Source organism: Oreochromis aureus, linkage group 12 (genome assembly GCF_013358895.1).
Source record: "Oreochromis aureus strain Israel breed Guangdong linkage group 12, ZZ_aureus, whole genome shotgun sequence".
In the NCBI taxonomy this organism is placed as follows: Eukaryota; Metazoa; Chordata; class Actinopteri; order Cichliformes; family Cichlidae; genus Oreochromis; species Oreochromis aureus.
In genome coordinates, this window is record NC_052953.1 from 25,009,401 (window position 1) to 25,031,553 (window position 22,153).

At 39.0% G+C, this 22,153-nt stretch overlaps 2 protein-coding genes and 1 long non-coding RNA gene across 5 annotated transcripts; 2 read left to right on the forward strand and 1 right to left on the reverse strand.

Annotated features, from left to right (window-relative positions):
* The first annotated feature begins 304 nt into the window (after positions 1-304).
* Positions 305-10,769, forward strand: adrb3a (adrenoceptor beta 3a). Its single transcript, XM_031726974.2, has 2 exons — positions 305-1,789; positions 9,720-10,769. The coding sequence occupies exons 1-2, from the start codon at positions 498-500 to the stop codon at positions 9,745-9,747; spliced, it is 1,320 nt and encodes a 439-aa protein (XP_031582834.1). The 5' UTR covers positions 305-497; the 3' UTR covers positions 9,748-10,769.
* On the reverse strand, positions 7,561-13,495 carry LOC120443031. Its single transcript, XR_005615080.1, has 2 exons — positions 13,363-13,495; positions 7,561-8,216 (listed from the first exon to the last, which is right to left on the reverse strand). It is a non-coding gene; the product is annotated as an uncharacterized LOC120443031 (long non-coding RNA).
* On the forward strand, positions 13,483-22,153 carry got1l1 (glutamic-oxaloacetic transaminase 1 like 1). Of its 3 annotated transcripts, XM_031726991.2 has the most exons (10): positions 13,483-13,678; positions 14,413-14,508; positions 15,408-15,589; positions 15,811-15,934; positions 17,431-17,475; positions 17,578-17,648; positions 17,764-17,914; positions 19,104-19,269; positions 19,453-19,595; positions 20,113-22,153. In XM_031726991.2, exons 1-10 carry the CDS (start codon positions 13,504-13,506, stop codon positions 20,250-20,252), a joined length of 1,293 nt encoding a protein of 430 aa, XP_031582851.1. In that variant the 5' UTR covers positions 13,483-13,503; the 3' UTR covers positions 20,253-22,153. The 3 variants fall into 3 exon arrangements, with proteins under 3 accessions (XP_031582851.1, XP_031582848.1, XP_031582850.1); XM_031726988.2 differs by having other exon boundaries at positions 17,431-17,648; XM_031726990.2 differs by lacking the exon at positions 14,413-14,508 and having other exon boundaries at positions 17,431-17,648.

Genomic DNA, 22,153 nt, shown 5'->3' on the forward strand with positions numbered 1-22,153 from the left:
CAAGTGTGGCACTGAGGCATGATCCTGCGACAAAACTAATTCCAGTGGACGTATTTAAATGGAAAAGGCTGGCTTTTCTTCTCCCAAACTTTTTATTTTTTTACTTGATATTTTGACATTTTCCTTGGATTCATGAAAGGGCTGAAACTGCGTGAACCAGTATCGTGTTGGCTTTGCGGACAGTTTGGATTCATCTTTTCTCTGGAGAACGTGTTTTTGTTGCCTGCACAAACTTCCAGAAACAACATCTTCGGAGGTGATGACGAGCCACTGCTACTCCCTTCTGAGCACTGCCAAACAAGACTCGCAAGGTGTGAAATGTGATCACTAACTGCACAGAAAAGACACTGTTCAGTGAGACAAACTACCTCAGACTTTTGTAAAATCGTATGTATGATGCTTGCAAGAGGCTCCTGCAGTCCCTCAGTTGTGCTGACTTTGATGTGAAAATCTAACACTTTCCACCTCTTGTGACTAAGTTCCCTGACTAAGCAAAGATGAACATTTCTAACACATCATCCTCACTGAACACGACAGGCGAATATGCACCCATGGGAAAAGAGATCATCGTTATTCTGGTCTTCATCATACTCATCATAGTGGTGGGAAACCTGCTGGTCATCATTGCAATAGCACGAACTCCACAGCTTCAAACAACGACAAACATCTTCATTATGTCCCTAGCATGTGCGGACCTCATCATGGGGGTCCTCGTCGTGCCTCCTGGGGCCACTGTTGTGGTGACAGATAAGTGGCAACTTACTGAATCATTATGTGACCTTTGGACTTCTATTGATGTCCTCTGTGTGACGGCGAGCTGTGAGACACTTTGTGTCATAGCAGTGGATCGGTATATAGCCATTACCAGACCGCTACGACACAAAGTTCTGCTCAGTAAGTGGCGTGCCAGAATAATAGTTTGTATAGTGTGGGTTGTGTCAGCACTGATTTCCTTTATACCAATAATGACTCCGTTATGGAGAGACGAAAGTGATGATTTGGCGAGGGAGTGCTATAAAGATCCCGAATGCTGTGACTTTGTGACCAACAAGACCTATGCTATAATATCCTCTATAATCTCTTTTTACATTCCACTGCTCATAATGATATTTGTTTACGCAAAAGTCTATTTAATAGCATCCCGGCAGGTCAAGCAAATAGATAAGAGTCGGATGCGCTTCCAAAATGAATATCCAACACCACAGGCACAAGTTGGCCCCCAGGTCAACAATACGCCGTCATCGTCCAGCAACTACAACAGTGCAGCGAGGAGCAAGAGTACCAAACGCAGGCCGTCACGGCTAATACTTGTCAAAGAGCACAAGGCCCTGAAGACTTTGGGCATCATCATGGGGGTCTTCACTGTTTGCTGGCTGCCTTTCTTTGTCGCCAATATCATTAATTCTTTTAACAAATTAGTTCCTGATAAAAAACTCTTTCGACTGTTAAACTGGCTTGGTTATATCAACTCTGGCCTCAATCCCATCATCTACTGCAGGACTCCAGAGTTTCGCACTGCGTTCAAGAACCTGATGGGCTGCCCATGGATGTCCACTCTGTGGATCAATTCTTTTTATAAAGAACTGCGGACTCGCTGCCCCTGCTTTCTATGGGAAGCTGAGTCAGACACAGCTAGCTCTTTTCAGAAGACTTCAACCAGTAGGACTGAGGGCAGTGACAGCCTGGCCAGTACACAGGGAAGCAGCAGAAGTGAAGAGACTTCCCCCGGTCCTCCACAGTCCAACGGCTGCACACAGTACAGTGACTTTTCGGAGCCAGAAACCACGTTGTGAGTTCATTTATCTCTTTATTATTTCACTAAGCAGTCATTGCTTAAAACAATGGTGAAAGTTCACACACATATATATATATATATATATATATATATATATATATATATATATATATATATATATATATATATATATATATATATATATATATATATATATATATATACACACACTACATAATACTAAGTAATAAGTATGTACAGTATGTACTAATACTTATATATGATATAAAATTCTACCTCCCCAAGTCTGAGATGCACAGTCAGAGTTTAAGAACAATAACAACTAGCAATATTTAATGCTGTCATGTACAGGGGCAATCATCTCAATATAGAATTAGGTTCTCTTATTTATAAAACTCCAGTTTAGTTTGTGTGAGGACACTTGTGGTACTCTGTTGCATTTAAAGGACAGTGAGGTAAATCAGAGATTCAATTAATATATATTTGAAGGTCAAAATCATCCTATTTTTAATGAAAAGGCTAAATTTATCTCTATCAATTGAGAATTGTGACAGTTGCATACAGTAAAAACAGTATTATAATTAATGAAATATCACATTTAAAAAATATACTTTAATGTTTGAAACATTCATCACTTGCTACTAAAATCCTCTTTAGGCTGTGTTTCATCACATGTTACAATATTACAATTAAAAATCATTTTTCTTGTTTTTTTCTTTTTGTATTATGGTTGATATGCCCAGTTTTAAGTTGTCATAAACATGTTTAAAGCCATTTAAAAAAAATCCCAGGACCACAAATAAAATGTGTTTGATTTTTTTTCTTTGCAGTTTGACAATAAAAGAAACGTAATAAAAGCAGAAATCCATATTTAGACATGTTCTACTACACCGTTGTGCTATAGTCCAGAAGTAAAACATATTGAGAATAACAGTGCAGAATAATAAATAATTTCAGAAGTATTGGCAGCTGTTAGGCTCTTAAAGTGTTACTGTAAAAGTTCAAACATACAAGCGAAACTTTACATTTGTTTTTCATGCATGATTAAATAACCCTTTGAGGACTGTACCTGTATTGCTTATTGCGCCACGCTACCTATAATCAATCTTTCAACTCAGCTGATGTCAGGGTGGTAAAAATAACTAACAGATGTGCACAGCACAGTTCCTGGTAGTATGCGCGTGTGGCTACTAGGTTTGTAGGTCATAGAGATTAAAAAACAATGCAATTATTGAATTAATTAAAATAGTATTTTCTAGAAAGTGTCATAATTGTAAATTTTTATTTTTAAAAAATGTCATCTAAAAATACTTTGGTAAGGCCAAAAATGTGTGTAAAGAGGCTTTGGAAACCCAGTGGGCGTTGCGCAAAAGTCTGATTCGGAGAACTGCATGGTACATTTGAGAACATTTCCACATATTAGTGTGTGTGCCTGTCAGTGGGCCTCAGTGTGCCCAGCCCAACAACCCCTGCAGCAGATAAATCTTTATCACTTATGCACAAGACTTCCCTCAAAACTCGAGAGACTGTTTACAAGAGTGACAGCCAATGAGAACGCTCTCCTTAACACGCTCTAAGTGTAGGTGGGCAGCCCAATATTCAATTCATTACTACCCTAATGCACAACCCCGAGTTGAAACCAGGTCTTTCACAGATAAAAATAGTAGGCGAAATTATAAGTTATGGCATCATCTATGTAGTGTTTATGCAAGAATTATACCTCTCACATAATTTAATTACATTTTTTAATCAATTTGAATTATGAACTAACTGATCAATTATCATTTTAACAAAAGAACTTAAAAAAAACTTGAATATTCAGAAGATTTCTTAGTGAAGTTATTTTGAGTGTCGTACTGTCTTAAAGGAAGACAAGACAAAGGCCCTAACTCACTTACAACACCTGCACTGCAAGGATCGTAAAATATCTCATCACTGTGTTTAGTTGCTGTCGCCAATATTTATGATTACTAAATTTTATTGCAAGCTCTTGCATTAACTTTTGCATGTAGATTTAGTTTTACAAATGCAGTGTTTCAGGTTACAGTGCATTTTTTGACTTCAAATTTAAACTCGCGCACGTACAAATGTGGGGGGAAAAAAATTACTTTATGTTGGTAAATTTGATTTAGTAAGTTGCACAACTCTGTGCCACATATGAATTCCCATGACTGATCCACTTTTATGGAAGGGCCGTGCTTCTGATTTTAAATATTTACCCTGAACACTATAAATTATTTTTCTCTTCCCCTTTAATGACATCCCCTCAGTGGAATTTTACAGACATAATCAATGGGGCTACAAAACAGGAGACATTTAGCAGCATATAAAAGCCATCCATAAAAGGAGCCTGGTGTGTTCAGTAGTAAATCACCCCAAGGGGAAGGCTCAGCAGACTCACCGCACGCTTTCAGCAGGATTACAAATGTAAGTGAGACCAGCCGTTCGAGAATGACTTTGACAGCTCCAACGCTCAAAGACCGCTTTAATGAAGGAATATGACAAACTGTTCCAGATACAGCCTGTTCACTGACAAATTTGTTGCTTCAGTCGCCATCATAAGCGACTGTGGACCTCCGCACAGTAATCCCTGTCAGTTTCCCCATCTATTTCAAAGGATACAAAAGAGCAGTAGAGCAGCATGTTTCCTTTTCACCCTGGGACAACAAGGTTAGTTAAGTCAGGAGCTGATGTAACCCAGAGCAGACAAAAAGCAAAGCCCAACCACTGACATGAATGGTTACTAGGCTGTACTTCACAGAACAGAGATTATCAATAGTTACTTTGTTTTCATAGAAATACATGCTGGCATATCAGCGATGCCCTCATCAACATCCAGACCAACCATCAGCTTCTGTCACGTAACGCTGTGGCGTATGACAAGACCACTTTTGCAAGGATTCTCTTCAAAACATCTCTCTGTAATGTCAGAGAAGCGCTTTCTCACCCTTCCTTTTGCTTCATGACTAAGGGTTAAAGGCTTACCTTTTCTGTGTCTCCTTTTGTTTTTATCTGCCTTGTTTCTCTTAACATTAGCCCTAATATGCGTACGAGAGGTAAGTCTTCGTGTATCTGAAAGGCAGTGATGCGTATTACAAGCAGAGCAAGTTTGTTAGCACAGTTTATCCATCACTGAGAACATTAAAATTAAGTTAACAGAGAGTGGAACATTTGATTTCAAAGAGCAGCAGCCAACTAGGTTGTGGACTAAAGTACTTTGCGTATGTGGAGCAGAAATTATGGCGTCTGTTAGATGTCTGATAGACTGATTCAGAAACATAGAGCTCTCCTGTGCAGGTCTAATATACCTGCAGGTTTACAAAAGCCACACAAGTATGTGCTGCCATCTTAAAAAAAGTCCACACTGCTCGGGCAACACAGATGAATTTTCAAGAGACGTACTAAAGCAGGGATGTGGAACTCATTTTACACTGTGGGCCACATGCAGCCCACTTTGACCTTAACTGGGCAGAACGAGTAAAAAAGTTTCAGTATTTAAACAGCATGTTTCACTTTTTCCTGCATGATAAAGAAATACTGTCGTCATCAATAGAAATAATCGGTCAGCATGACTCTTTGGGTTTAAGGTGTAAAAAATAAATGTGCAAAATTACAAAAAAAGATTCTGGGGGCTCACTCCCCCAGAATCTCTAGACTGTTCTGTAATAAGAAAACAAATATTTTCCCCATTTTTAAAAAATCTTATTTATTTAGTTTTTTACTGTTTACCCACCATAACACAAATAGTCATTTCTATTGTAGATGGTGAAAAAACTGAAATTTTCTGTTATTTAAATGTTTAGCAACATTTAAATAACACACCATTTACTTTTTTGTAGTATGAATGACAATGTCAGGAGCAAAAACTTAGTCATAGTCAGACATAGTCAAAAATCTATGTCTTCCTTCACATTTTTAAAAAATGTGTCCCGTGGGCTAGATTGGAGCATTTGGTGGGCCAATTCTGGCCCCCAGGCCACATATTTGACACCACTGTATTAAAGACTCAAAGGCATTGGATTTAATAAAACTGTATCAGGTTAAATATGAAATAAAGTGATGCAAGAAAAGTCAAATAAATACGGTACACTTACAATGTAGGAAACTCAAAAAGTGTTCAAACTCATTTCTGTAGGAATAAGTAAAGTTAAATCACAAGTTAGGATAATATTACAAGTGTAAAACACTTCAATCAAGCAGTACCACTTTTTAGTAACACCTGATCTTATGTAAACAGATATGCCACAGCGAGTGAGCTGTGGAAAGCTTAGGAAAATACATTTGTGAAAGACCGAATATTACCTTTTTAGTATAGCTGAGCAAGCTGACTGTATATAATTTCATTTTTTGTCACATTTCAAAATCCATATTCTCCGCAGAGGTACAGGAGTGCTGCTTTGATAGTAACCGACCCTCAACGTGAACGCTGAGTGGAAGTCATTAATCAGTAAGAGTCTAGGTCACGACGGCCTGTCTCCAAGCTAAACCTTAACAATGTTCTGTGTGGGTATGCAAACATCAGAAACCACATCAAACATACACAGCAATCAAAGTCCTAACAGTCATAACACTGCTGAGTGATTGGAAATGAAAGATTAACAGTCCCACAAGCCTTTGCGCTAAGCCGAGAGGAACTATCCGCAATCAGCAAACTCAAGTGCATATTATTAAACGAAACAAGCATGCAGGCAACATGGGGAGTAGAGCAAGTCAACTAAAAAGATGACTGTACTGAGTTTAATCGCAGTATTTAATTTAAGTACCGGCAGTGTTTACACTTATGCTGTGCATATTTGAATATATGTTCATATTTTTAACTTGTGAACAGCAAAGTACTCCACAGAACATATGACGAATGCCATTTCCAGTACTAATGCCGACTTACTGAAGTCCATACAAGAGGCTCCACAGGATCTTGTAAATATCTCTGACATATATAAGTTAACAACTTAGAGTTTAGCAAATGTAAAAAGACATTTTGTTTATACGTCTGACATTTCAGGTTCCTACTATAAGTGACTAAGTGTGTCTTACTAGAACAAACTGTATCGTTATGCCAGCTAAAAATGTACATATAATTACCCACACATGTATGCCGTATTCTCCAAGAGCGCCTGACTTTTATTAATGGACATGTTGTTAGTGTAAAATATAGTAGGCAGTAATTGTAGACAATTTTAAAACTGTGTAAACACATATTTCGGCTGTGTTGTGTTAAGTAGTTAAGTGTGTCGATCCAGAAGTTCAATGCAACATACTCTGCAGCCTGTTAGAAACAAGCTAAAAATGGTGTTGCACATTAACAGACTGCAGTGAAACGCGTTGAATCCACTTAGGGTTTTGAAGTTGCTTCGGGAGCAACATGCACAAATGCTTGTTTTCTTTTCTGTGCTGTGAACCCTGTAATGCAAAGCCCTCCCTGCGCTATGCTAATTGGGTCTGTTCCATAATATGCACTTAGATAGCTTAGAGCAAGCTGAGGCCTAAGAGAGCATAAAACATGGAGCAGGGAAACACAAAACATGGTGGTATTGACCTGTGGGAAACCTCCAATACTCCCTTTTAACCCTGGCTGATATCACAAACAATAACACTGCAACATCTTTAAATGGAGGCATCTGGGACACTTGACAACAGTGCAACTCTAAATTCTTAAGGTTTTAACAGATTTTTAAAAAAAGCAATAATCTTTAAATATCCCCACAACATAGCTAAAACAAATGCCCCATAATAAAGACTTTCAATAGGTTCAGTAGCAGGGCCTTTGAGATATATATGTGTGTGTGTGTGTGTGTGTGTGTGTGTGTGTGTGTGTGTGTGTGTGTGTGTGTGTGTGTGTGTGTGTGTATATCCACTATATATGTATTTCTACTTATTGTGCCCAAGGTTAGTGTAGCTGCTTGGCTGACATGTACTCTAATGGCTGCACAGATAGATCTATATATTAAATACATCATTGCGTTTTTAATGCGTGCTTGTGTATCTCTGTCAGAATGAATCCCCGTGTGACCAGTTGAAACTTGTGTTAGTTGTATTTAATTTTACTACATGATTCAGACTTTGTATTTATCTATTTAAAACAAACAAAAAAAAAAAAAACAGGGCAGCTAAATATAAGGTTTTTTAAAAAAGACAGTTACTGTAAATGTGATTTCTTGTAGGCAGCATGGTGGTGCACTGTTAAAGTCCTGGGTTTGAATCCACCATCTGGCTGGGGCCTTTCTGTGTGGAGTTTGCATGTTCTCCCTGTGTTTGCATGCCTCTCTCCGAGTACTCTGGTTTCCCCACACAGTCCGATGATGTGGAATTAGTGAGGTTAACTGGTGATTGCAAATCGCCCATAGATGTGAATAGTTATCCGTCTCTGTGTGTTAGACCTGTGAAAGGCTGGCGACCTGTCCAGGCTGTACCCCACCTCTTTCCCTGTGGTAGCTGGGATAGGCTCCGGTCCCTTGCGACCCTAAAGTGGATAAGCAGAAGAGAATGGATGGAGGGATTTGCTTTGCTTTGGCTGCTTTGAAAAATATTTTAACAAGAAAAAATAGTCTGTAACAAAACTGTCATTGTTGCATTTAGTAGAAACTGAAAGTCATAAACTGCACAACTATTATTGTCTAAAAAGAAACTAACTAAGGACTTTCTATTTGCATTTAACAGTGAATCGTATCCTGCTATATAAAGGCAGTTTCAGATTCAGCAAACACACATGTCAGATATGATGAATGGATTTTCCCTAACTTAAGATGAGCTGAGCTACTTTAGCTTTAATGGAGGCTACAGAATATCTGCACACATATCTGTGGTTTTGTAATTCAAAATAACTGACTTAAGTATAGCTCTTTGGCTCTACTATTCTTGGAGTTTTTCCCCATTAACTCCTTTTGACCCCAGAGTCCCCTGTACCAGGTTCCAGGTGGAAAGACGCATAAAGACTAAAAAAAAAAGGCTTGAAAAACATGACGGTTTCTCGAATTCACTCTGGACTGGTGATAAGGAAAAAGGAGACCTATTGCATTCAAAATTCTACTAAGCGTCTCTTATCCATAAAGCGCAAGGCTGCTTATCTTGGCTTTAGAGTTTTGCAGCTGTTGCCGACTACAGTGCAGATGTTTTTTAAATGTAGATCATCTGAGGCTCAGGGGGTTAAACCACCCAAATACCACACACTGAAGCCACAAGACACAAAGTAGACAACAGTGATTTCACTTTCCAGCAGTACATAAAGTAAGAAAGGAGTTCTGATGAAACCACACTGTAAACTGTATGCTAGCTGTTTTCTTCCCTATAAGCATTCGCATTTCTGTGCAGCTTCCAGTGGAAGGTAGATTATGTCTTCCTGTGGAGACATGTACAGCAGAAGTGATAGCATCAGAATTCCTGTCTTGTTTAAGGGAAAAGAAGTTTCACAAAGGACAGAATGATGAGGGCAACTATGCAGTAACTTTCTGTAATTAGGAAGAAAAAATAAATAAAAGGGAAGAGGTGCAGCGATGATATCAATGAACACGAAAACACCGAGATACTTACAAATAACCTGTAAGACAACAAACAGCGGCTGCTGTCTCGGAGTCCTTCTTTATCTGATCAAAACTAAAATGGTGTGCAGGGCGTGACCGACACAAACCAACAAGTCATACAGAAACACAGAAAAGCTCAGTTTGTACGGTCACATAACACATGGCTGCACACCAAGTCAAAAATATGAGGCGATTCACGACACGATAGTAATCTGGTCTCGAATATCAGGTACTTTTCAATACAGATAAGGCTTCTATTTAAAGCAGACAAAATGAAAATGGAAAATATGCAAGTGACATAATCCCAGGTGTGGTATATTTAGACATTTTATACTCATTACTAAGAGACAACCTAAAACAACACAATGCCATGTGATGCTATCTTACCAATAGGTACGGATTTTGTCACGGAAACGCTGGATGCTAATATATCCATCTGTTTTCAGATTCACATTGCAGGAACAGGACAGATGAAGAGTGAAATGTCAATCTACTGAAGCGAACTGCGTTTCCAGCTGTTACTGTGATTTCTGCAAAGTCTGAGACCAAACAGCAAAGAAAAGCTACAGAAAAGTTCAATCCGCAGCCCTGAAAAGCACAGCAGAATGAAGCTAGCCCCAAAGACATGACTGGATTGACTGTGGAGAAACAGATGATTCGGTCTGAATGGGAACACTGTGACTGTTTTTTTGTTGTTTTTGTTTGTTTGTTGGCGTACAGCCGAGATTAGGTGGCATCACGGATGAACCTCCCAGAGTCCTCTACGTACTGTTTGGAAAAAGGCTCTCTGCTCCAGACTGACAGTGTTTGACATCAACACTGAAATGCATTCCAGTACATGGACACAGTGTCACGTGGCTTGTGGTTTCAAAAATGTCAGTATAAACTAATTTTTGTACAGTATATTATCTGGTAAGTTATGTAAAGACGATACACTGAACCTGTTGCAAACTCGACTAAGCGATCATTCTGGCAAGCCTGTCTTCACTGTAGAAACATTTTCATCACAAAAACCTTTCAGTTTAATATCAGCTTAACCAAAGAACTATGAATAGAAATACTCCATTTTTGTGTCTGCTTAAAGTCTTAATGTTTCTGTTTTGAGTCTGTATGCACACAACAGTGAAACTGGGATTTAAAAGCCCATGTCTATGTTAAGTTGTGCCATGGCTACGAATAATGGATGACAGAACCTTACGTCTGGATGCCTCAAACATCACGCCGTGTAGAATCTTTTTATGGGTATGTCCTTGTACAAGGTACAGTATTACGATCTGCAGGTAAACACAGCAGCATTTGCAACATGCCGTGCTGCTAGTTTATTTTCCTTGGCTTGTGGCCACAGTATGAGCCCAACACCGTCCCCTGAAATGTCCACACGCACAGAAAACCTTCTGCCCACATTATGTATTACTTCATTGTCATGAGGCAGCTTGTGGTGTGATTTTACATAACATCATCTGTTGCATTGAAAAATAAAGTATTTTAAAACTGTGTAAAATTGGTCATGCGTGCTCTGTGCAAACTCACCACTCTGGAAGCAAACAACAAATGACTGTAACAATATAATAATTATTATTATTAACTTTTGCTGTATGTAATCATCACAGACAATGACTTAAGAGGGATTTAATTCTTTTTAATCTTTCATAGGTGGCTTCATTTGAAGCGGGTTTGTTTTTGATCCTGTAGATGCAAAAGTTTAGTACTTGAAGTACTTTCACAAGAAAAAAAAAGGAAAAAAGTCAGGAAAAATAAACAGTTTTGTGAACAGGAATATTTTTTCCCCTTTTCCTAACCCTTTGATCTACTTATGGCCCCTCGGATTTATCTTGGGAGGCCCTGAGGGTCCCGACCTTCACTCTACAAGTCCATGTTCCACAACACTGAGCAAGTAAAACTACTGTTGATATGAGCTCAAGACACAAATCTAAACAATGCATTATTGAAATGTTATTTTAAGTAATCCTCCCACTATCTAAACTACTGTCATCTCTGGCTTTGGCTACTGTTTGAGCGGGCAACATCTCCTTGTTATGAGAGGAATTTACAAGATTCGGGACTTTAAAAATAAACCAAGAGCAGAACGTAAGACATTTGAAAATAAGCCGAAACTGACATTAGCCCTGCCAGACGCGCAGTGTGACTACCAAAAATATCATTCAGAGAGAAAAAAAAAAGCCACACAACAACTCAGAATGGAAATAATGACCCTGTCTGAAGCCACATTCCTACCAGCTGATTCCTGTTCCAATGTTTTCCATGAGTGGTATCAGACCGAAATCAATCCTAAACTTTTGAGGGAAAAGCCACCACTTAAAGTACAACTGGGAGGGTTTGATAAGATACAAGTACAGGAAACAAAAAAGACTATAAAAACAGAGGCAGAACATCTGATTAGGAAAATATTCTATATAAGAAAATGAATTCAGTAAAATCCTTTTTTCTTCTTCTGCTTTTACTATTAAATGTGACTGAGGCACTCTTGGATCTGCTTGGAAGTTTAAATGACTTTCACTCTCAATTACACAAGCAAGTCCACAGCCAGTGTCTGAGACGTGTAGCTCAGTTTTCTTCAGGATATTTTTAGAACCTGCTTCAGATAAATGAAAAAACAAAACAAAAACCTTTGACACTAAACTTGGACTTCAACAGTCACCAGATAAGGTTTCTTAAATCTAATTGTGTCAGCTGCATCTTTAATGTAATCAACTATCATGAACTCTTCCTGACAACGTGGGAGCGTGACCAAGGCACCAACCGAGCTTACTCCGTCTAATGTGTCGGCGTCTTTCTCACTAACAGCCTCTTGACGGGAGTAGATTTAAGAATCCAGGTATTTTTCCCAGAGTCAGAGTCAACATCGTCGACATTTTTATTCTTTCTAAATGTCTGTCTCTGTCACATTTTCTTTCTTTTATCTGTGTGTTCGTTTTTGCTTCAGAGGCCAACTCGGCATTCAGAAACAATTTGACTTCACAGAAATATTCCAACTTCAACAATAACACCCAGAGGCTCAAATATCCAGCAAATGACAAAGTCAAAGGTAGAATTTTTGTTGTCACTCCCTGGGATAAAATGACTGTACCCATGTGTTTTCTGTGAGAATCACACAAAGAAAAATTAGTTTTTTAAAAAAAGGGGCAAGGGTAAAAATATTCAACAGCTTTGTGAACAGACCAGAATCCAATTCCCCTCCTAAAGCTTACATTTTTGGAATCTTTTTCTATTTCTTTCCTGGAAAAAAAACGAAAGTTTTTGTCATGTAACCTATAAGAACCAGGACTGGACAGGCTGGACAAGAGCATCTCTAACTCCAAGTCAACCAGTTGACAAGAGTTGATGGCTGATTTGGCCATCTACTGCCATCTAGTGCAGTTATCTGCGATTTCCAGCTTCATAAAGTGAACTACAAAGCCAGGCTCACTTATCACCTCCATCAGATGTTTACTTTGATTCTGCAATTTCATTTAATGCAATATTCGCTGCTACCTCTTTATCCCTTGGAAATGGCTCTTTCCTTAGTTCGCTGCCTGGAAGGAAATCACTATTTCCCAGCAGTATTATGCAGGAGCACAGTAATAGCCTGAAGGGCTTTACACTGCACGCTGGATTTCAGTTGGCTTCCAAGGAGGAAAATGGTGCACGGAACTTCAATTTCTTATCAATTCAGATTATACATGAACTCCACCATAAAGACTAGTCTGATCTGTGAAAATGATAGTGGGATAAATGTCATAAAATAAATGCATTTGAGTAAACATATAAGAAATGGATGAGTGGAAGCCATGGATGCAGGAAATAGCCTCATCTGCAGATATATATGACCCAAAACACTGTTGTACAATTAACGAGCAAGGCCTCTTGTTTTCTTCTTCGTTTTTTTGTGTATTGCAATAGGGCTAATTTGTGGCGGCTACAAGCCAAGCTCCTAAACAAGCCTTAATAAGGACACGAGGCTGAGCTTTAGACTAGCGTGTTGTCCGTGTTAGAAGCTAAAGATGCATCTGGGTCTTCACTGATAATAGCTCATCCTTTTTTTTCCAGTGTGGCTTTGATGGCTTACCGTCATGGCAAAAGTAAACTCACCGGAGCCACACATTAGGGAGCGACAAACTCATCTATCCCCGTTGCCTGGGCCACAGAATCCAAATATGTGCTGTAGCTTGGCAACAGTGCCCAAACAAAAGGTTCGCAGCTCCCGGTCTGATTTGTCTGACCGCCTCCAAGATGAGCCGACCCGGCAGCAGCCCTGATGAAAAAGGGGTCAGCCAAAATGGAGACCCAGGAGGTCATCGCCCAGTGTTTACCAATACGCTCAACGCAGCAGTGAGTCCCGAAACAAGGTTGTTATCCGCCTTCGCCAGAGATACCCAGGCCAGGAAAGTTGATCTGGCAGGCAGAGGTGAGTCTTATAAAGAGTTGTGGCTCTATTTTATTTTTTTTAACAGAAAAACACGAGAGAGAGAGAGAGGGTGGACTTGTTAACATTTTCCTTCATAACTACTTAAAATAAACTAGTCGCCTTTATATATATATATATATATATATATATATATATATATATATATATATATATATATATGATATAACCCAAACAGAAAGAATGTTCAAAGTCATCACAGAAATTGTGCAACTTCAAATTTAATTTTAATTTAATTTTAAAAAGATGTTTATGTTATCTCTATCTAGTTAGTAATCTCTACTCCTCCCCCCAGAAAAATACCGCAGGTTTTTTTAAACCACTATTCTAGGGGTAACTACATTAACTACAAAAGTACACTTTACTCAGATGCACTGATGATCTCATGAGTCAGATCCAAACTTACCAAACTTACATTAATATAGACAACAGCTATTAACAGATGTGAAGATCAAAGACGCAGACATTGAATGACATACTTACTTACTTACTTATACTTACTTTTTAATAAAATAAACTTAGATATATAACTTTTATCCACAAAGTGCCGTTTGATTGCACTTTGTGGATAAATGCCACCAGTATAGTGTCTCATAAATACACACAAACAAGCAATTCTGCCTTTTGCAATATGGCACTGATATGTTATCCATGTTGTCCTTTTCTAGTTAGCAGCACCTATATTAGCATATGTTGTCCATGTTAAATTTTAACAGGTAGGGATAAAACCACTGCATGTTTCTGCAGAAGTAAAGTAACTGCGAACATCTTGCACAGGCAGAGACAGAGAATCCATGAGCAGCATGTGCAGAGTAAGTGTGATCACAGAACTGTGTTACAGTTATGTCCCCTAATAGTGACATGCTTTTAAGATATCATTATTATTATTATTTTTGTTTTTGTTTAGTTTTTTGTTACAGGCTTGCTTTATTGCAAATATAATGTAATGTGCCTCTACAGTTCTGCAATGTAGCTGGAAATACGTGAGCCGCATTATGGCAGGCAATATGTGAGCAGAAAGAAAAAGACTGCTATATACAGTGTGTGGCTCCCTCAGATTCTAATCTGAGCAGAGGACTGGTGTGCCAGTCACCACTCAATATCTTATTCAGTGTAATAAGATACACTGAAGAAGATATTCAGTGCATAAGACACTGTATACTCATGTCTTTATAGAAAGCCCGGTGAGCACTACATTAAGATTTTCAGTAAAATCATTAATTGCCAGTCATGGCCTTCAACATTTATATTTTGTGTCCATGCTAAAAACAGGAAGCATTCATGAGATTGTACCAGTGGGTGTTTGAAAGGGCTTTTTAAAGCCTGGAGGTTGCGTTTGCTCCCACTTTAATCAGCTACTTGGAGCCTAATAGAGAGCAGCTGAAGCTCTGCGTGAGCCTTCTTGAAATAGCTGCTAGAAACTCAGTCCTTGCCTCGCTTTGTACCTAATTTTCTCAGCCTTTGCTGACACATACAGTGCAATAGCTGCTAAGGCCACAATTACTTGAGCATGTTGCAAGTAAATGATCTGTACCGTAAGATACTACTGCACTTGTTTAAACATTTTAACTCTTTGTTGTCACTTGTTAGAAGGCAACACACTTATTACAGGGATTTTAATTTCAGTTTTTCGGCGGAGGCTCTGAGGGTGCATTGTATTTTTGTGTCAGATTAAATATATCCTGTTCTTTGCAATACACTGTTTTTGCAGAGTATTACAGTGAGGAGGGAAGGCCCTTTGAATTGCGTCTGGTTGGAAAAATAAAGCAGCAGTTGAGCACTGACCCCACTCTTCATCCTGAGTATCCCTCTTCTCTTGGACTGAGAGAATTCACCAGGAAAGCCACAGAAGTTGCCCTTGGGAAGCATTCTAGGGCTATAGTGGAGAACCGGGTAATGTCAGCTACACACAGACAGCTCAACTCATTTGAACTTCATTTTGCACAAAACAAAAACTGGGACTGGTCATGCAGTCAGTCAGCACCGTCATTACTCGGAAAGACGTTATTTGAAATTACTATAAGTAACTGCAGAATAAATCAATAGAAGATCAGCAAGCAAACATCATTTATATCAATAACTCTGCTCTTGGTGTTTCCTGGCTTTCGCTGCAGGTGTTAGGTGTCCAGACTCCTGGTTTTACTGCTGCTGTTCGTCTTGGAGCTGAACTCTTGAGGTGCTGGTACGATCCCAGTGCTTGCTGGTGTGGCCCGGTTTACCTCTCTTCCCCTTGTGATGGTGAATAAAAAAACAGCTTCCACTGAACAGCATTTAAAGTGGACCAATTATGCTCATTTCCAGTTACATAATTGTAATTTTGGAGTTGCCTTGCATAATACACAGTTCAAAACAAATCTTGTGTATCTTATTCTGGGCCTGGGTGTAGGGCTTTATTATATATGTCTGAAACAAGCCATTTTAGCCCCTGCTAGAGGCTTGGGAGCTTGACGGTTCTGCGAAGTATCTGTTCATAACACTGCGCTCTTCTGGACAGATCAAGTGTGTTGTTACTGAGATCTGCTGGAGTGTCTTGCCCAGCTCTGGGGTCATTGCACCAAGTGCTCCGATTGCCACTGGGACCACTGTTGCCTTCACCTTCCCACATTTTTTGAGCTCTTCTCTCAGCCCTTGGTATTTCTCGAGCTTCTTCTTCAGTTCCTCTTTCCTGATGTTGCTATCAGAATAGAATAGAATATATATATATATATATACATACATACATAGTTTATATATTTATGTTGGCTCCTCTAACCTATGTTGTATTTATGTAGCTCTGCATTACTAGAAGATGAGTCATATGCACACCAATAATTACAAAAGAGTATGATTTGTAAACAATCAGCGCTGTGTCCATAGCAACACAAGATTTTGAAAATGAATATATAAAGGACACAAAATGTCAAGGATTCTACATCATTAGATAAATATTTGTCACAGAAAATGCGTGCATGGAGCTCTGTGACTTATATCTTTATTCAAGTGTGAAAAATAAGAAAAATAGTGAATAATAATGGTGTTAACATAAAACAACAGTCATCCGAGGTGATCCACAACACTTGCGTCAATGTTCAATGGACAGATGAGCCAAAATACACAATGCTGTGTTTGGAGGAACACGCCAACACCAAAACCTCATCCCAGCCGTTAAGCCTAGACTCATAAAACACTTCTTCCCAAAATGCTGACTTTAAGTTATTTGATTATTTTCCATGTCATTTTGTTACATAAGTAGAATTGAAAATGTAAGCTTTAATGGAATCTGGTGAAATTTTACAGGAGAATGATGGAAAGCAGACGCATGAATCAAGGACATAAAATTCATCCAACTTAAATGCTGTGTCATGGCCTGAAACCTTTTTGTAAGGATAATTGGTTCCAAATTCCTCTACAGCAAACCCGCGACTGTTGCTGCCATAAGAGAGTCTACGAGTTACTGAACCGAGCCTTACTTTTTTCAGTCTGAGCTGTGAGTGATTACTCATTGTGTTTAATAAAGATATGAAACTGCTTGCCTTGTATTACACTGATTAAGTTGGGCTCCATCGGTCACTAGTTATTACTTAGATGAAGATCAGACCACATTTTTTGAGTAATTAATTCATAAATCCTGGTTCACATACTTTTCTTGTGACTGTACATGCTACGGATGAAAGTGTCATTGATCTTCGGGGGTTTGTACTGCTTTAATATATCTAATAAGCCAATATAATGTTTTGTCTTGATCCTCCCTGCAGACTCATTGACTGGTATCTTCCAGGCAGCAGGGATCCAAGAGATCCGTGAGTATTATTACTGGGATGACAAGCAGCGGGGCATTTGTTTGGAGAGGCTTCTGGAGGATTTGGAGAGTGCTCCTGAGCATAGTGTTGTTGTTCTGTCAGCGTCTGCCCACTACCCGACCGGAGCAGACCTCTCTCAGAGTCAATGGGCTGTGATTACACGGCTCATTACGGTAACTAACTTGTGCATTTATGCTCTCTGACAGAAGCTGAAATTATTTTTATCAGACAAGCAGCTTTTCACTCATACTTAATTTAATTTGCTCTCCTGGCACTGTTTTTCAACAGAGGCGTAGACTTTTCCCCTTCCTCTTGCTGCCTACACAGGCACTCTGCTGTGGAGACATGGAGCGTGATGCTTGGCCTGTGCAGCACTGTGCATCGCTGGGAATGGAGCTTCTCTGCGCTCAGTCGTTTTCCCATTGCTTTGGACTATATGGTGAGAACATATGTGCACTGAAGGGGCCACACCTATCAAAATGTGCTTATTGCACAAATGAACACTGCACTCTGCAGTGAGAAAACAACTGTGCTGCCTGGAGCTGATGCAAAAGTCAGTTTGAACTCTTTCTTTTCTGAATGAACTGACTCAAGGTACAATTGACAAGAGCAGCTTTTTACTTATCTTTGAACCATCATCATCATCAGAAAAAGGCAGACTTCAGTAGCCATAGAGAGGAAACTATTTAAAGGCCAAGCTTTACTCTGCTGAGTGCATAAAACAGTACTATGCATGAGCTCAAATGTATCCAGTGTGCTCCAGTGACTGTGGATTGTTGCTGCATTCCCTGACTTTTTCTTCACCTAACCTGTCAGAAGAGCACCCTCTCTGTGTTGTGTGAGTTGAAGAAGTGAGTAAGAATATGAATAAATAAGAAACAAAAAAAGGGGAAAAAAGCACTTGTTGTTGCACTTGCAGCCTTAACACTTGGAGAGAGTTGGTGCTTGTTTGCAACATTAAACTTTTCTGGTTTTAATATAATTTGACTAAAAAATAAAAATGCAGCTCTGCGTTGCAGAGGTTAACACATTTGCTTACATGTGAAGGAGGGAGGAGAAAAACAAAACAGCCTCAGGGGGTCACAAGCTAGTGTACTCCTTGTGCCGGTCCCACGCTCAGATAAATGGGAGGGTTGCATCCGGTTTCAAATCTGTGCTAAATCAAACTTGCGGATCCATCCGCTGCGGCGACCCCTCGGGAAATAAGGAAGCAGCTGAAAGTACCTGTGAAAAATAAAAATGCATATGTCCTCATTAGAGTCTTTTGCAAATCATGTTTCCAGGGGAGCTCGTGTTTTTAGAAAGGGCTCCTCTGATCTTCGTAATTGGCTCTGGGATGAAATGTCGAAAATGAAATATGCTGTTTTTCTACGCTCATCTTTTAATCATAAGTTAGAAAGAATCAAAAAAGTTGGAACTAAACCTGCTTCATGTTCATCTAAAAGCATCTTTGCAATCTTTCATTTGTGATCCAGTGAATATTTACCAAAAAAAAAGAAAAACCTGACAGGCTTGTTGTGTATTCTGATGCAAAGCATTTCTTTTCAGCAGAGTATAACGTTACTTCACTGCTGCTGGGACATTCTGTAGATTTCTTCACGCTGAGCTCATATTGTTTCCTTCATCAGGTGAAGCTGTTGGACACCTCCTGTGCGTCTTAAAGCAGAACTCCGTCCTGCTGCCTGTGCGGTCTCAGGCTGACAAAATAGTGAGATCACTGTGGGCCAGGCCATCCGTAGGAGGAGCGCATGTTGTCACCACAGTGCTCAGTAACTCAGCCCATCTTGTTGAGTGGTGAGACATGCTGCAAATGATCTGGCATTTGAAGAATGCGGCCCGGACATTAGCTTTTGCTGCTTTATCAGTACATGTGTTGTGTGTCTCTTGATGTTATGGATACCCGCCCCTTTCCACCCTCATTTTTCATAATGTGCAGATATTGAATTATATATATATTTTTCTCACTGTGTTTCCCAGGCAGGGAGAGGTTAAGCACATTGTTGAAAGGTGTATGCTGATCAGAGCCATTTTAAGAGAAAAGATGAGGCTTTTGGGAACTCCTGGTCGCTGGGACCATCTGACTCAACAAGGTGGACTCTTTTGCTGCACAGGGTTAAATGGTAAGAACTGAAAAGCACTGTTTCAGTCCCCCCTCTGTTTTTTTTAGAATTATGTTTCTCACAATCTAGAAGGACAAATGATTCACTGCATCAGCCTCGAACAAGGATAACATAAAATGCTGTCTGATGTTCATGATTAGTTTTCTCAGCTCTTGCTTTGCCGCGATTCTCCGGAAGATCCTTTGAAACAGCTAATTGGCATTTGCAACACAATTTTTTAATGTATTCATAAAGTTTATCAGTGTCTGATGCCCTTATTCAATCGGACATATTGCACACATTATGCACCCATATGGCTTATACGAAGGCCATAACCCTGATCAGTGTACACTGAATTGCTGTTTGTGATTTTAGTTTGGTTAAAAAATATACCTTGAAAACGTAACTGCTGAAGATATATTTTATGTAACATTCATGTTTTAAACAGAGATTTTCTTCACATGACGATAACATAGGTTGATACGCTGATGAGCTTTCATCATTTTGCTTTTTTGTGACTTTTTTTTGGCCTTTTTAGGTGAGCAAGTAGAATTTCTGTCAAACAGGAGACGGGTGTACCTGCTCCCTGGCGGATGTCTAAACGTGAGCGCAATCAACTGCCGCAACCTGGACTATATAGCCGAGTCCATCCATTTGGCTCTGACCTCTTCACTCTGACCACGCGGCTTTATCAGCATCCAAAATCTGTGTCAAAGTGGGCTTCACAATGAGTTTGGACCTTTCAAGCGTTTCATTAAAATGTTCCTTTTTAAGTTAAGTGTAATTAAGATGTTACTTAAAAAAGGGATGTTTATGTTTCCAGTGCTCTGTTGGGTCAGCCATATCAGGAGATCTGCTGTGAGCTGTGGAGTGATTTTTCTGTTCAGTCTGTTTACATTAAGAGTTGATTGAGGTGTATATTTATATATTCTCACTTTACATATGTGGAATCTGAACAGAAGGTAGTGTAGAAAACAAACGACTTTTTTTCCTTTTTATGGAAGATGTTTGCAGAAATTGTTTCTACACCTCAGTAAAAAATAGATTCGTAAACAAATAAAAAAGAGTTAGTCACCGAGAGCTGCTAGACAGACTTTGTGTGTTTTGGACTTCTAGGGTAGCTTTTTGCCTTTAGTTCAATCATAATTACTGGCTGACAGCTGGCAGCAGTTCATCTTTAATGAAAAAATATTAGATTCATAGCCCTCTCAACTGAACGTGATTATGAAAGTGTCTGGATAATGTTATTGATAAATAAAATTTTTGTTAACCCTCTGAGGTCAATGTACTGCTAACCTTGGACCCTAATGGTGCCCCATTATAATTTGTGATTTTTGGCTTTTAAAAAATGTTCTCACACATATCAGGAACTCATACTCATTCATTTTGGCTAATATTCCCTTACTTACTTAACAGTTGCATGAAAAAGGTAAATATAGATACACTGGTGCACAAAACCAACATAGTTTTATGATTATCATAAGTCAGGTAATATGAAATATATTGGTTTATATTTGATAAAATGTACTCTTTGATGAATTAAACTCATCATCACCATTTGAGGCATACACATGTGGCCAATGCACACAACCCCATTATTCAGTGTAGTTATCGTCAATTTAAGCAGGTTTTGTATGTTTCTGTGCTTGAATGGGTGAATCCACAGAACATATCACACAAAATCTGGTGATCATTATTATGTTTTTTTTCCGTTTAGTAGTGGCTCCATAGTGTAGTGTCAGTGTCACTTTTATTTATGTACGTTTAAAAGGTTTTTACATGTACACTTAAAAACCTGTGTAGGTCTACAATGACGTAAAGGCAATAAAAATAAAATGTTACAGAGAAATACAAATCAATGCTCACACAGTTATTAAATGTAGACCTGTGAGACAGTTGTCATTGACCTCAGATCAGCAGGCAGCTCGTTCCAAAGAACAGGAACACAGCAACTTTAAGCATCCTCAGCACACTGAGATCTAATTCTGAGAATAGTTAAAAGATGTGCATCTGATGACTTGCGAGGTCTAATTGGATTATAGACACTGAGCAAGTCACAGATGTACTTTGGGGGTGAAGGCACTGAAGTGACTGTAAGCACTCTGGTTTTCTCAAAAAGCTTGTTTTATTAGACTGAAAAGGATCCGGGCTGCTGTCCCCTCCCCATCATGGTTTCCGTGCTAATGTACTAAAGAAGTTGTTAACTCTTCACGCTTAGCAAGAGCTAACGATGCTAAATCACTGAAGATTTTTTACTTGCTAATGCTAGCAGTGTTTCTGTATGAAGCGTAGATTGTAACTGATCTCAGAGCAGTGAAAGCAGCTTGCCTCACATGCTGCTCTCCCATTCATAGACCTGCAGTTTAGGCACACTTTTGCGCCGTCACGTCACTTAGACGCTTTGGGGGTTGTTAAGTTGTTTACATATTAATTATATTTTCACCAGTTGTTTTTGTTGTTGAGAATTTTAATTGTAATTTTTGTATTATGGTTTCTCAACAGTACTTGTTTGTTTTAATTTGTTTACTGGTTTGCCTGCACTTTTTAAGATTTTTTTTAAAAATAAATAAATGGTAACT

Coding starts and splice junctions, on each gene's coding strand:
- got1l1 (XM_031726988.2), top strand. CDS start 13,504: ATGAGCCGACCCGGCAGCAGCCCTGATGAAAAAGGGGTCAGCCAAAAT. Junction 15,935..17,430: donor CCTCTCTTCCCCTTGTGATG/GTGAATAAAAAA, acceptor TCCTCCCTGCAG/ACTCATTGACTGGTATCTTC. Junction 19,596..20,112: donor TTGCTGCACAGGGTTAAATG/GTAAGAACTGAA, acceptor TGGCCTTTTTAG/GTGAGCAAGTAGAATTTCTG.
- adrb3a (XM_031726974.2), top strand. CDS start 498: ATGAACATTTCTAACACATCATCCTCACTGAACACGACAGGCGAATAT. Junction 1,790..9,719: donor TCGGAGCCAGAAACCACGTT/GTGAGTTCATTT, acceptor ATCTGTTTTCAG/ATTCACATTGCAGGAACAGG.